The 13,520-nt window shown below is 39.6% G+C and overlaps 1 protein-coding gene across 1 annotated transcript in view; it reads right to left on the bottom strand.

The window, feature by feature from the left end:
• The window catches only part of SAMD3 (sterile alpha motif domain containing 3), a 41,366-nt gene that overhangs the window by 19,915 nt on the left and 7,931 nt on the right, over positions 1-13,520 (bottom strand). Inside the window, exons 4-5 of the mRNA XM_040599080.1 lie at positions 5,115-5,300; positions 4,723-4,807 (exon numbers count right to left, since the gene is read on the bottom strand). Of these exons, the coding sequence (XP_040455014.1) occupies positions 4,723-4,807; positions 5,115-5,300 (271 nt within the window). The remainder of the gene's footprint in view (positions 1-4,722; positions 4,808-5,114; positions 5,301-13,520) is intronic.

Below are 13,520 nucleotides of genomic sequence, written 5' to 3'. Positions count from 1 at the left end.
AAATTAAGAGTTTTAACTAAATTATTTCTGTAACAGGATTCTCATAAGCTTAGCCAAGTCCCTTCTCACATACCTATTTCATGAATGAGACTGCAAGCACATACTTTTATGTGCTTCCCCTGGCGGGTAATGCATCTTCTAAAAAGGATGCTTTCGTTACCATTTTTGAGCTGATAAGTCTATTTTCTATTAATTCTCCCCTCCCCTCGCCCTCAAAAAAAAAAAGCCCAAACCACCCCAGGAAGGTTTACAATGCTTGCAAGGGAGCAGAAGGATTAGTCTGTGTCTATCTGACATAGGAGGGGAAGGATTACATGCAGATTAAAAGCAGTAATTTACTAGCGAATAACCATTTTGTGTGCGGCAGTTACATAAATCGGGCATGTCAGCACTGGGATCCTGGGTTTCACCAGCATCATAGCACTGCTCAGCAGCCCCAGCTCAAGGGAGCCGCTTACGCAAAGCCCACTGGCCACCGGTGTGGATGAAGAGCCCTCTCTTTTCCCTTTTCCTTCCTCTAAGGTTTTCTTGGAACCATACAGTTTTCAACATGTTGACTGAAATGGAATAAGGGCAGTGACTCTTTCCAAATTCCTTGTAAAAGGAATAAATTTAAACAGAATAGGATCTAGCAAGTGGTCAAGAAACAGCATCATGCTAATTTTCTTTTGACTGCTGTGCCTGACTCTGGCTTTTGCTGTACAACCTATTTTGTCTGTAACTACTTACAAATGTTGCGTTGGTTACATTATACATCAGAACTCTAATAATCTATTTCCTGATCAAATGGAGTTTAATGTGTTTTGTTTTTTTAAATCTTGTATGTGTTAGTTTAGGATAGCATTGTTCTTTAAGTAGAAGGAATCATCATGGGAAAAATGACTTACATAATCACTTTAAAGCACTTTTTTCCAAAAGCTGATCTTGGAACAGGGTAGGGAAATTAATTTCATTCCAAGTCTCCCATAGACATCTTAAATGAGTTTTGCCTCATTATTTTTAATTATTATTTAGATTTTCAAATAATTTTTCTTTAATTCCTGCTTCAAGAGGGATCTAGTAAATAACATTCTTTTAAAATTCATAGTACCTAAGTAGCTTATTTGTAAACTTATTCATTTAGGATCATTATCATCATCCTGACTATACTGCATTGGATATCCTTTGCAAAAGGGCTGATGGCACAGAAGCATATTTTTCCCTACTGCAAAATCAAACGTGAAACCTTTTAACCAAGAAAACAGAATTATGGATAACCCACTAGTAAATCTTGAAACGTCAAACTTTTAATGACCTCTTACTGCAACAGTATGAGATTGAAAATATTAGACTAAGTTTCTACATAATATATGCATTGTTGAAAGTACTTGTTTAAAATAGTTTGGAGTTGTAAATAAAGTGTCCAGTATTTTGGGAAAAAAACCTCTGAAACCCCAAAAGTGGAATGTTCAAAGCTTTGCAAGTAATATTTTTCCTGCCATGAAAATACTGGTGTGAATGTAAACGCTCTAAGGTTTGGGGTTTTTTGTTGTTCCTCTCTGTTTTCCAGCAGATCTTTCCCCTTTCCAATCTTCCAAGCCACTTCACTTCCATGAAAGTGTTGCAACAAAAGTGCTGAAATCTTCAGTTCAGAGTTTCTCCAAGATTTTCATTACACCAAGTTCTTTATGTTCTGATTTTCTATTCTTGTTCAGAAGAAAAAGCTAAACCTGGAATGTCTAGATCTGTCACGGGATGAGCTTTCCCTTGCCTCAGCCAGGAAGCCCACCCGCCTGCCCCTGCCCGCCCACGCCACGCACAGCCATGCATACTGGCTGTGGAAGAACCCAGCACCGTTCCCACTGTGTTCTTCCAGCAGCCAAGACACATCCATTTCTGGTGAAAAGCTCCAAACCACAAGACTTGTGAGTTAAAAGCACACCACTGATAGACCTTCTCAGGACATCTCATCAAGAACTACTGCAGCCTTCTGCACACCCCAGCAGACACTGTGGATGCTCCTCCACCCCAAAAGGGTAAGCAATTGCTTTCCTTTTAAGCATGGATTTAGAGTTAAATTGAATCTAGGAATGAGACATAGCCCAGCAATAAATAAAGAGCAATACATTAATGTCATTAACAATACAGTGGGGTAGAGCATTTCACATGGCAGAAAGGAAAACACCCAATGGCAGAAATGAGCTTCAGCACACCAGAGGGAACACAAGGCTTCATATTCCAAACTATGTTCAGACCTTTTTTTTTTTTTTTTTTTTTTTTTTGAAATGCATGCAACTATTTCTTTTTCCTGTAACTTTGTCAAGAATTTAAACCTCTGAATGCTTGAAAACATGTTTGTTGGTATGCTAAATAAACTCAGATAACCTGATTGACCTACCAGTCCTGGAAAGCATTATTCTCAGCTGAATTGCCATGTTTGCTGTGTCCCATTCTCCAGCCTTACAACAGACTGAAAGGGGGGGCTATCTATCAGGCACAGACATCTGTGCACAGCTGGTCACCCGAGGCTCCCTTTGGAGTCCACAGAAAGAAATAAGACCTTCCACAGTATTATTCCTCTCCTCCCAATGTAGACAACAAAACCACATGACACAAACTGCACCTCCAGAAGTTTATATATATGTTATTTAATAACTAATATAACTAGCATTTTTGTTTAAAATATTACTCATGTTAGTTTTCCTTTTCTACATTTAGCTGTCAGTCCCCAAATAAGTCCCTTTCTGCTTTCCTTCTGAATTATTTTATTGATGATAGTTTTCTTAAATACTTTCAATGAACTATTCAAAAATTGTAATAATGAATGTCTAATTATTATAGATAAACAAGTTTAAGGTGTTCAGAACCTCTCAGTAAGTAATATTTTACACCTTACAAGACCTGGGATTCAATACTGTTGTCAGGAACAGCAAGCAGCAGTTCTTACAGTCCCATGCTAGCCTGAGGCTATTTTAAAAGAAAAGCCTACAAAACCTTCACTTTTTTTGAGCTGCTGAAGACACTTTTTTCAAGAAGAGATGAAAGAATGGAGGTTAGCCAGTTTTCTTTTGTTGTTAATTTGTTTCTTAAAGGTGTGTGAATTCAGTTTTACTGCAAGCCTCATGCTAAGTAGCTGCATATGTTATAGGGTTTGTTTTAAGCCATTGCTGTTGTAACACACAACTATCTCAGATCATGAAAAAAGAAGTATTTATAGCCTTTATGATTGTGAAGGAAGAACAGAATGTATAACAGTAGGGCCAATAAAAATAGTAATTTGTTCTCACCCCCTCCTCCAAACTTAAATATACCCACATACACCTTTAGTGCATTTTTTCCTGCCTTGACCCAGGCAGTGGAGAGGGGCTGGCTCAGAACCATCAGACTCGCAATACTGCCAACTGCTAATTCCAGCTTCCTCGCTTACTTGTGGTGGTTTCTTCCAGATATGCTTTCTAGTAAGCATGAGATAAATATCAAAAGATAAAGAACAACAACTCTGAAGTCTCTGCCCCATCACTTAACTTATGCCATCACTTCTGGGATCCATCTGGGAAGCGATGAGCCGATAAGCAGTTTCCTCAAGAATGGGGTTATAAGTAGTTTTGCCCGGTCTATGCTCCTGCTGCAATTGAAGTCCTTTGAAAACCTAGCTTAAGCATCTCTGTTTAAAAAGAGATTTTAAAAGTTAAAGGCTGTAAAAGCCTCTTCAGAGTCAAACTGAATGTCATTCCAGCTCCCCTTCACAAAGAGAACCAGAGGAATCCCAGGAGCCTGGCTGAGGACCCTCACTGGGGTATTCAGAGTGGTATCCTGATTGAAAATAAGGGTGGACTGTTGCTCTCTGATCCTTCTCCCTCTCTCTCCTCTCTGAGATGTATTTTTCTTTAGTCCTTTCCCTCCTATAACATGTGGGCTCAAGGGAGAACTAGAATAGCCACCCCTTAATCCTCACTTTTTTTTTTTTTTTTTCAGAATTATTTTGCTTTCTGCAGTAACTGCACATGAGATATATTTATATATGTTTAAAGCTAACAACCCCCACTGAGTCTCACAAGCTTTTACAGAATGCTATAAAAGTATCACATGGCAAAGCAATAATGTGAAGTCAGAAGGTGAACACTGTCCTCTGAGACCACAGATACATATTCTGGGCCACAAGAGTGAAAAAATGTAGTTCAAATTTAAGTCAGCTCCTTCCACTGCTTTCCGTTATGTCCCCACTGAGATGCCAACAAATGTTTTTAAATGTTTGCTTTTTTTTTAAAATTAGGCCTAGATACCTAACAGCTAAATGATCATAGTGCATTGCAAAAGCATCAATCATATGTTAGCTCTCATACAGACAATTTTCTAAAGACTTGGCTTCTTTGTTTTTAAAAATAAAACCAAGTTACATTTACTTAAATGTAGCTTTTGGGATAAATCAATTCAGAAAAAAATACAAAACAGGCATCCAGGGACTTCACGTACCTGTCTGCATGATCTCACAGTGGCTTTGAGGAGTGGCTATAACAGGATTAATCTTTAATTAAAATAATGAAATAAGAATGTGGTTTGCCAAACGTGTCAAAGCAAAGCTTACAGCTCTGAATGCAGCCAGTATATAAGAAATTTATATTCATTTCCTCTGAATGAAGATATTTTCTTGTGATTGATTATGTGGAAATGAAACACACCAACAAACCACAAACACAATACAACCTGTATTTTTCAAGACAGAGTATTCTTTACAATACTTACAAAGCCCTTCCCATCTTCATCAAGGAACGGGTACGCCTGCAGCAGAGCATTGACAACAATGTTATATTGCTGACTGTTCGGATACCTGTGCAAGCAAGATGGAGATGTAGAAGAGATAGTTGATATTCTAGGCAGTGTTAGATACCAGCTGGAGTCTATACTGATTTACATTAAACCGAGAATTTCTCAGACTATTGATTCCCCCACAAATAACAAAGGGAACAGCTTTAAGGTTTGCACGAAATCTTCCTGTTGGCTTCAACAGGTTTCAGGCCTTTAGCCACCTCTGATTAAGCAAGCATATTAAAGAGAACAGCTTTACATCCATTTGAAAATTTACTTCTGCAGCCAATAGGTAATGCTCCCAAATAGATTCAGTGCTGTTTACTCACAGTGATCCTTCTAGGTATTTTGTCATGTCTGCTTGTAAAAATTCAATTATCCTTATTCTCATACTGTGATCAGGGCATTTTTTTTCTGCTAATATGCACTTGACATCATAAGGGAAGTCTGGCAAAGTGTAAGAACTTGTCCACTGCAACGTCTTGTATCTTGCAAAAAATGATTTCAGATTTTTTCTGTAAAAGAAAAGATTATATTGTCATGATCATGCCCTTCTTTCTATGGGAACGCAGGCAAGAAGGAAAGAAAAATGCAAGTCTAAAAACTCAGCACAAAGGGAAGTTATTGCTATAGAAATTCAGGGCTTACTCTCTTGGTTTCTACATAAAGAACATCTACAAAAGCTGCAATCAAAACATATGGGGTTAAAACCAGGTGTCAAATGTGAAAAGTTATAATCGGGAGACACTGGAAGGTGTTCACTAACTGAAAGCAGAAGGCAGAGCAGAGGAAGTCACTGAGGACTCACTGCTGTTGCAAAATAAAATATCTTTATCTGTCATAATTTATAATGTGTTTCCTACCAGTTCTGCTAACTTACTAGTGAGAGTAAGCCAAACAGCTTAATTGAATAAAATACTGTCCTCCCGAAGGGGAAAGCAGTGAATGAGATGAGGCCAGTTGCTACCAGCACATGGCTGAAAACAAAGCAGACATAGCCTGTAAGGACCCGCAGCTCCTGCCCCAAGACCATAATGTCACACCCCAGCTGGGGTAAGCCTGAGGTAGGATATCACCACTGGCTACCCAAGTGCATTCCTCCTCCAGAGAGCATGCCGAACCCCAACTCTGAAGGAACACCGGGAAAAGTAGAGACAAATTGAGCTGAAAGTCAATCAAGAGCCACCTAGAAGATGGAGTGGTTCTGGCAGCCCTAGACAGCTTCCCAGTCATAGTAGTCCAGACCCAATAAAGGAATTAAAATGAGAGGTGTCAAAGACAGCTAGAGATTCCTGATATGTGTGGTATCACTGCAATTTATGTTTGCTTTGATTTAAATTGCAGAGAAAAATTTGGAAACAACTAGCTGACTTTTAGAAGAGTTTTTAAAATAAACCATGCTATCATTACAGATGACAGACGTAGGTGCTTAAGTGGTGTAAAAATTCAGACATCTATACCTAAATTAATCATCTGAAGTCTCTTTATATTCACTGAGGACACAAACACCACTAAAGGATGACAGAACAACCAGAAAACATCTAAATCAGACCAGATGTTGTCTCGTCTATTTCTCTCCACTAATTATGAAGGAGATTAGGATAGTTACTACAGTTGTTGAAATCTATACTGCATAGGTCTCAAGTTAGGAATCCCCCACTCGTGTGGGAGCTTTCACCTACATCCCCCAAACACTTGTGGCTGGACTAGGCATGCTGCAGTGTCCCTTCCAAGCTGCCCTAGTTTTTGAATCTATAACACATACGGAGAGAAATACCACTAGACTTCAGTCCAGTCAGCATACACAGGTTTTCACTCCTAAAGGTCTCTGTGATAGCCTATAAACAAGAGCTAGGTGTATAAATAAGAGCTGTGAAGAGTTTTAGCAAGGTCTTCATTGGGAGGTTTTGCTATCCAGACTCTTTCAGATAAGGATGTAAAAAACCACCTCACCAAACTCCTGGTAGCCAATGGCAAAATCAACTGCAATACCGATGGAGGGGCATTTGTGATAGCTTAATCTACACCACTTTGAAAGACTACTATATACCTGGAAGATATCTCATTTTGGGCCCCTACAGCCAGTTATAATCTCAATACCTTCTTGAGTAGATTAGTCTGTAACTGTCAATATTCTTGACCTAGTTGTGCTGCCTACCATCTTGGCATCTCTTAATGTAGGTTGGTAGCTCGCAGGCTAACAGCAGCTCTACAGCCGTGATATACCCGTACCAACCCCAGCACTACTGCAAATGACAATGCACTGCTGAAAAAAAATAATAGTCATTTGGGAACTGTCATCTGATCCTCGTAGTTATATTAACAAGTAGCAGCAGTACTCGTAGCACTACCACGTCCCCCCCCCATACAAAACAGATACAAAATGGCCAGGGCTGCTGTCTCTCCAAGCTCACCAAATTTTATGGGGCACTGATGGTTAACAGTAGATGCAAACTGCAGTGAACTTCTATTAGTACTTGCAGTCTCAAAAGAAGGAAAAGCTGTGTGAGAAGTGCCAACATATCCACATAGACAAATTGACGTCCTTTTTTGGTGATAAATTAATACACAAATGAGAAAATAAAATGCAACACGGATTCTGAAATCACTTGGAAATCCCTCCTATGCAAATAAAGTGCATATGTTCAATGTAGCACCAGTGAGGAGCTCTGCAGCCTGTAAGTTTGAATCCTGTACTCTCACCAACTTTACTGATGAGAGTGATGTAGCAGACAGGCTGGAAGTTACTGTGTACTGTTATCAACATGCTATCATTTAAGCTAGCTCAAAAATGGACAGAAGTTTAAAACATGTAATTTGTATCTAAGCAGCACTGAAATATCTTTTGTTGCTAGTACCATTGAAACCAAACCGAACCATACTCAGTTACTTGAAGAAAATAAAATTTTGTTGCAGTTTGGATGGCTAATAGCCAGGGAGGCATGGTAACTCTCCCATACACCAGTCCCTTCACATTTGCCAGTACAATAAAAACACTCCAAATTCTACTTCTCTTAATCTTACCCAACACAAAATAGTTCCTTGCTGTCCAAAGAAAATCCAAAAATTCCTTTAATCTTCACACTGCAACAGTGCAAGAGATTAAATATTTTACTAGCTATTGCTTAAATCATCATTGTTGGGCAGTCACGTTACATATATGCAGTAATATTTTACAATGAAATACAAGTTTGTTTGAAAAGAAACACAAGTCCACACTAAGCTTTATCCCCAGAAATGCTCACATGCAAACTTGTTTTACTAAAACAATACTTCAGTTAAACTGTACATGCGCTGGAATTCATGCATATAGCCAAGACCTTCCTTGACTGCGGAGAAGCACATTACATTTGGAGATTTAGGTACAAACATACACAGCCTCTTTCTAACCATCTCTTTCTGGTCTTCTAGCTAACCTGTGACAGGGATAAGATCAAAATCACAAAATGCGAATTACTACATGTTTTCTCTCAGTGCTTTAGAAATTTGGTGCTGCAGCTAAATCAATCTGATGGCTAATTCCTGCCAAATGTCAGTTCCCCTATCCCCGTGCTGTCACATGTCTCTACCCCTTTCTTACTAGTACTGGGAAGCCTCTAACCCTGCAGCAAGTTACTTCAAGGAGCTACAGAGACAAAATTCTTAATTTTTCTTCTTGGCCTAGGTATGTCCCCAGAATGGCTCCCCATGAGGTGAGACAAATACCAGCACAGATGAAGCAAGCTGGTCTCTTTATGTTTAGCTGCAATGTGGAACTGCATCTTAAGAAGCATCTCTCCAGTAAGGGCACAACTAGTCACAGAGCTTTTGACCACTCAGCTGTTGTAGATAACCACTTTACTTAATGTACTAAGTCACAGCACTGTTTTACACACCTATTTCTTTGGCTTCATTACAACCTTACGCTGCTCATGTACAGTGTGTTTACTGAGACACAAAACTGTATAATAACATCATTTTGGACTGAGCCATTTGGGAAGAGCTTCAGCTGAAAAAAACCCAAACAAACAAAAAAAACAACTAAAAACCCAAACCAGACAGAGCAAACCCACCTATCTGAATTATATAACCCCTGGCATCCCTAATCCCAGCAAATAAGGCAAAGAGTTACACACTTGCAGTGTCACTCAGGCCATTAGATGACAGTTTTAAACTGCACTGGCGAGAACAGTGGTGAGCGAACACAGCATCATGGTCGCCGAGCCCTGTGCCCTGTGCACCTCACACAGTCACCTGAATTAGCTGTAACAAGTAAGTAATCAATATAGACAGCTCAATCAAGGTAGCTGTGCAAAGTGCCGTAGAGAGGTAGAAGCACGTTCAAATACTAGATCATAGTAAGACTGTCATTTTTAAGCGTCTTGATCATACTGGCAAGGATCAGTTTCCTGCATCTATTTAGTGCATTTAGGAAAAAAAGTGACTTAAAGGCCAAGCACATGCACAAACAGGCTGCGTGCCATAAGCTTTTCTTCTTGTCTACTAAAGTCCGTGAGCCTATGGCACTCATTGCCACACCTATACTTGCTGTATCAGCCCAGGTCCCAGTCAGCGAACATGGCAGCTGAGCGGAACTTTGCTGACATCAGTGGGTTCCCATGTTCAGTACACCCAGACAAACTCAGCACATGGGTGGGGCCTCAACAAAGTCCCATTTTTCACAGCTGAAGGTTTAGTCTTTTTACACCACGCATCAGCAAGGCACTCATGTCTGAAGATTCGTAGGCTGGAAAAAAGTCCATGTCTACAAAGCCAAGGAAGAATCAGAACAGAAAAAACCCCCACGGATCTTGCAGATGTGAAGGAAAAGAGAAGTCTGCAGGCATAGAACATGCTGCATTTCCCTAATACATGTATAATATGCTTTCAGCTTTATGACAATATTTAAGATTGCAAAGGTTAGTTCTATTAAAAGGAAGAAATGACAGAAGACAAAAATTCAAAAGAAACTCTTTTCCCCCTCTCAATGGCAAGATAAAATAGGGTGCTCTTTTTCTATTCACAGTTCCGAGATCTGTACCTGAAGGATTCTCATGCCTTTCTCTTCATGTACTGCACTGCCATTTCCTACTTCCCAGCACAAACCCCGTGTTTGCCAGTTATTCCCTAGAGTCTACGATCTGCAGTCTAGATAGTGCTTGATGATGTCTTTTATTCTTTCATTTCCCACTAAACGCAGGGGCAGGTATCCTTTAGGCTGAACAAGAAGTTACATCGGCTTCAGCAAGGCTAGGGCGCGGGAGCTGGCGCACACACCACAGCTGCCCATTTCCCAGCACAGCTCCTGTGCCAGCTTTTCCTGCAGTATCCTTGCTACAGAAATCATCGCATTCAGTAGGAGTACAGAATTACAGAAAAAATTAATCAGCTTTAAAAAAAAAATAAATGTTTGTGAGATACAGACACAACCTGCTTCTAGAAGGAGTCAAGATTTTTTGACAGTTTCAATTCTGCGGAGCTGCATCACTTAAGTGAAGGCTCTGCACTTCCAACTCATGCGAGGGCAGCAGCTGTAAGTTACAGATTGGGGGAGAGAAAATGCTCCTTGGGGAATCTGATTGACAGAACTGCCCGCTAAATCAGGGTATTTTAAAGAAACAGTGTTTATTTGCATTCACCCATGTAAGATGTGTTACGTTGTATCAAAAGGGCTTTGCTAGCAAAGTCACTTTAACAAGGCAATGCAGTTAGTATCTCCTGCAAGTCATTTGTAAGACTTGGCTCATTTCTGGTGTGGAAAAAGGAGATTAAACGTTTTTTTTCCCCTGCAAACTTTTGTGGAAAACCTCACAGCACCATAGCAGTAAATCCAGCTCTGCTGACCTCAAGTGCTCCAAAACTGTCAGTCCAGTTGACTTCTAAAACACTGAGGTGACAAGCCCAGAGAAGTTGTTATTGTGAGTCTTCTGTTTTGGTGGTTTTTTTTTTGTTTTTGTTTTTGTTTTTGTTTTTGTTTTTAAATTCCAGTTAGTAGGCTTCCTGCTGCAATTACAGACACATGAAATTCTGACTTTAAAAAAAAAAAAAAAAAGTGGCAGAAATTTTCATGCCCACATAAATTGAAAACCTAAATGTAAAGAATCTCCCCCAAACCCTACACAAAACAAACCCCACAGATATAACAGGTTTTTATGAAGATAGAATAACTGTTTAAGTGTCATTTTCAGAATCATCAAAACAAAAAAGAAATTATTTTTCTGTTAGGATACATCATTCAACAGGGGAATCTACTGTTGAAACAATAAATAGCTTCAGAAGTACCGAGACAAATTCTTAGAAGAAAGATTCAATCATTCACTGTTGAAATTAATGGGCTAGATGCAATTTATGGTTTAGGATACCTAAACATTAATTGTTGAAAAGATATAATCAAAGGAAGCATCTGATGTCTGTACTTCTGAGCAAAATGGAGAGTACTTCTTTTCTTTCACTATTGACCATTGTCAGAGACTTAACATGGGGGAGTTTATGGCTGCTGTTCACGTCCATATGAACTAACAAAGAAAAGGACCATCACATCTACTAGAAATAATTCTGATGATATCAACAATAAGGTTTCTGCATAGAAACTAAGAAACTTAAGTTATATATAAAGACACTCCAGCGGAGATTTTCTATGTTGGACTAAAGCTGCATATGTGTATACACGTATACATATAAAAGTACTATTTACTGTCTTGTGTAAAGAGCAACATCATCCAAAATAATTGACTAAGCAACAATTTTTCAGGCTAGCTACTCTCCCTCTTTATTCTTTCTTTCTTTTTTTTCTCCTCTTCTTTTCTTCTTTTTAAAGCATGTTTCAGAGAAAACACATTAAACACAGACCAGCAATACCGATGTATGGGTAATGCAGAAGCAAAGGAAGGAGCTCTATTATAAAGATCATTAGCAGAATGACTTGTCAAAACTAAAACACACTTCAGATGCAGCTACCCGGTAGTCAGCGCAGTGTCCTGCAGTCCGACCGCACTAGATGCAAGACTGCCCTAGCTGAGGAGACACACGGCATAGTCAGCATGGCTCTGTGCTCTGCTCCCCTCCAGTCCCTGCCAGGGGGGTGTTACTCGTTCAAACGCTGCACAAGTGCACGCTGGTGGGTACCTGACCTCCAGAGGGCTTGCAGCAGGCAAGCCAGCTCCGCTGAGGGATGGATGAACAGCGGTTTGCCATCATGCAGGCCAGCATGGCCGTCTTGGAGATGTGAGCCAAATTTATTTTCAAACAAATCTTCCAATTCATTGTCCTTGCTATCAGCCCAAATTTATGTGGGCACCAGCACCAATATACTGTCAGTGGTGGCAATGGCTTTATTGGTATTTGAACACTTAGCAGGCCCAGGTTTAGTTGAGCATTGGCCACACCTTCCAAATGGGCAGCAAACAGAGAAGCTCAAGGCTGTCAAGGCTGGGCAGAAGATCTGTTATCCTGCTTGTGCACATAAGCCTGCTCCGAGCAAATTAGTTATGCAATGCTCAAGAACTACAGGACACATGGAAATACAGAAAGAATACAGACAGAGTAAATGTTATAGAAAGTTACAGAAAGAATAAATGTACAAATAAACCTGTATCAGGACATCACTCCTGAAGGAAAGCAGCTGGACCATCATATTGGAAACAATGAGAAAGGGATACATTAGGGACGTCATTTGAGAAACAAACACCTTGAGGAAAGGCAGACAGAAAGTATAAACCAACAAATAAAAGGTTGGTTTTTCACAGCAGTATCAGATGTTTACAAGTGATGACAGCCTCTGTCTTAGCAACAAGATAAACACCAGGCTGCCATGAGCCATCAAACTGCTGGTACTCCGATACAGAAAAGCAGGTACAGGGGAAATGTATTTATTGAATTATCCTCTATAATTATATAAATATAATATAAATCTTATTATCTCCACAGAAAAGCACTGCTTTAAGATTAATTTTCTTGGGACATTAAAAAAAAACATTGGCTTTTTTTACTTCTGTAGTTGCTAGTAAAAAGTTATTCCACCAAGGTAACCTGAAAACCTCATCTGGTTATATGTATACACACTTCAACACAAGGAAAATAAAATTATATAGCTGCTGCATCTACTTACCCTTGCTTTTTGTACTAAACAGTCTGCTTTGATACTTTTGCAATATATCTTTGTAATATTTAGTAACACAGAAGCGTGTACTTAACATGGTTGTTAGGACTATAGTACACAGGAGAGAGAAACTCTGAACCAATTCACCAGCACTAATAATCCATAAAAGCACCTGCACATTCATTTTGAGCAAACCCTGCCAGTTATTGAAGGATGGGTGTTGCAGGGTGGGTGAGGATGACAGACAACAAACTAAAAACCCAACCCACAAAACTTTATGTTCCTCTTCTTCAGATTAGGTGACATGAATGAGGAGACAAAAGCTACAAGTGTAACCCTGGCCAAATATCGATTATATGAACTGTACATTTAAATGAATCCCACTGAATTAAACTAACCCCTGGCAGAACTGACTCTGGAAGTGCTTATAATAACTGCTCTGCTGACAAATAAACAGGTGAGGTGGGAACACTGAGGAACAGTGGAAGTCAACATCATTCTTAGCTGTTCTTCCAAATCTGGCCTGGCTGAGGAGAAACGGATACCTATGCTCCGTCTTACTCTGAATGAGGCAGTCCAGAGTGTTTGCAAAACCGCCTCCCTGTATTGCTACAGCTTCGCTTTCCCCATTAGTTAAGATGAGAGACTAGGAGAGAGA

The sequence above is a fragment of the Falco naumanni genome, chromosome 6 (assembly GCF_017639655.2).
Source record: "Falco naumanni isolate bFalNau1 chromosome 6, bFalNau1.pat, whole genome shotgun sequence".
Taxonomy (NCBI): Eukaryota; Metazoa; Chordata; class Aves; order Falconiformes; family Falconidae; genus Falco; species Falco naumanni.
The sequence above is the reverse complement of the archived record's forward strand: the minus strand, read 5'-3'. Positions and strand labels throughout refer to the sequence as shown.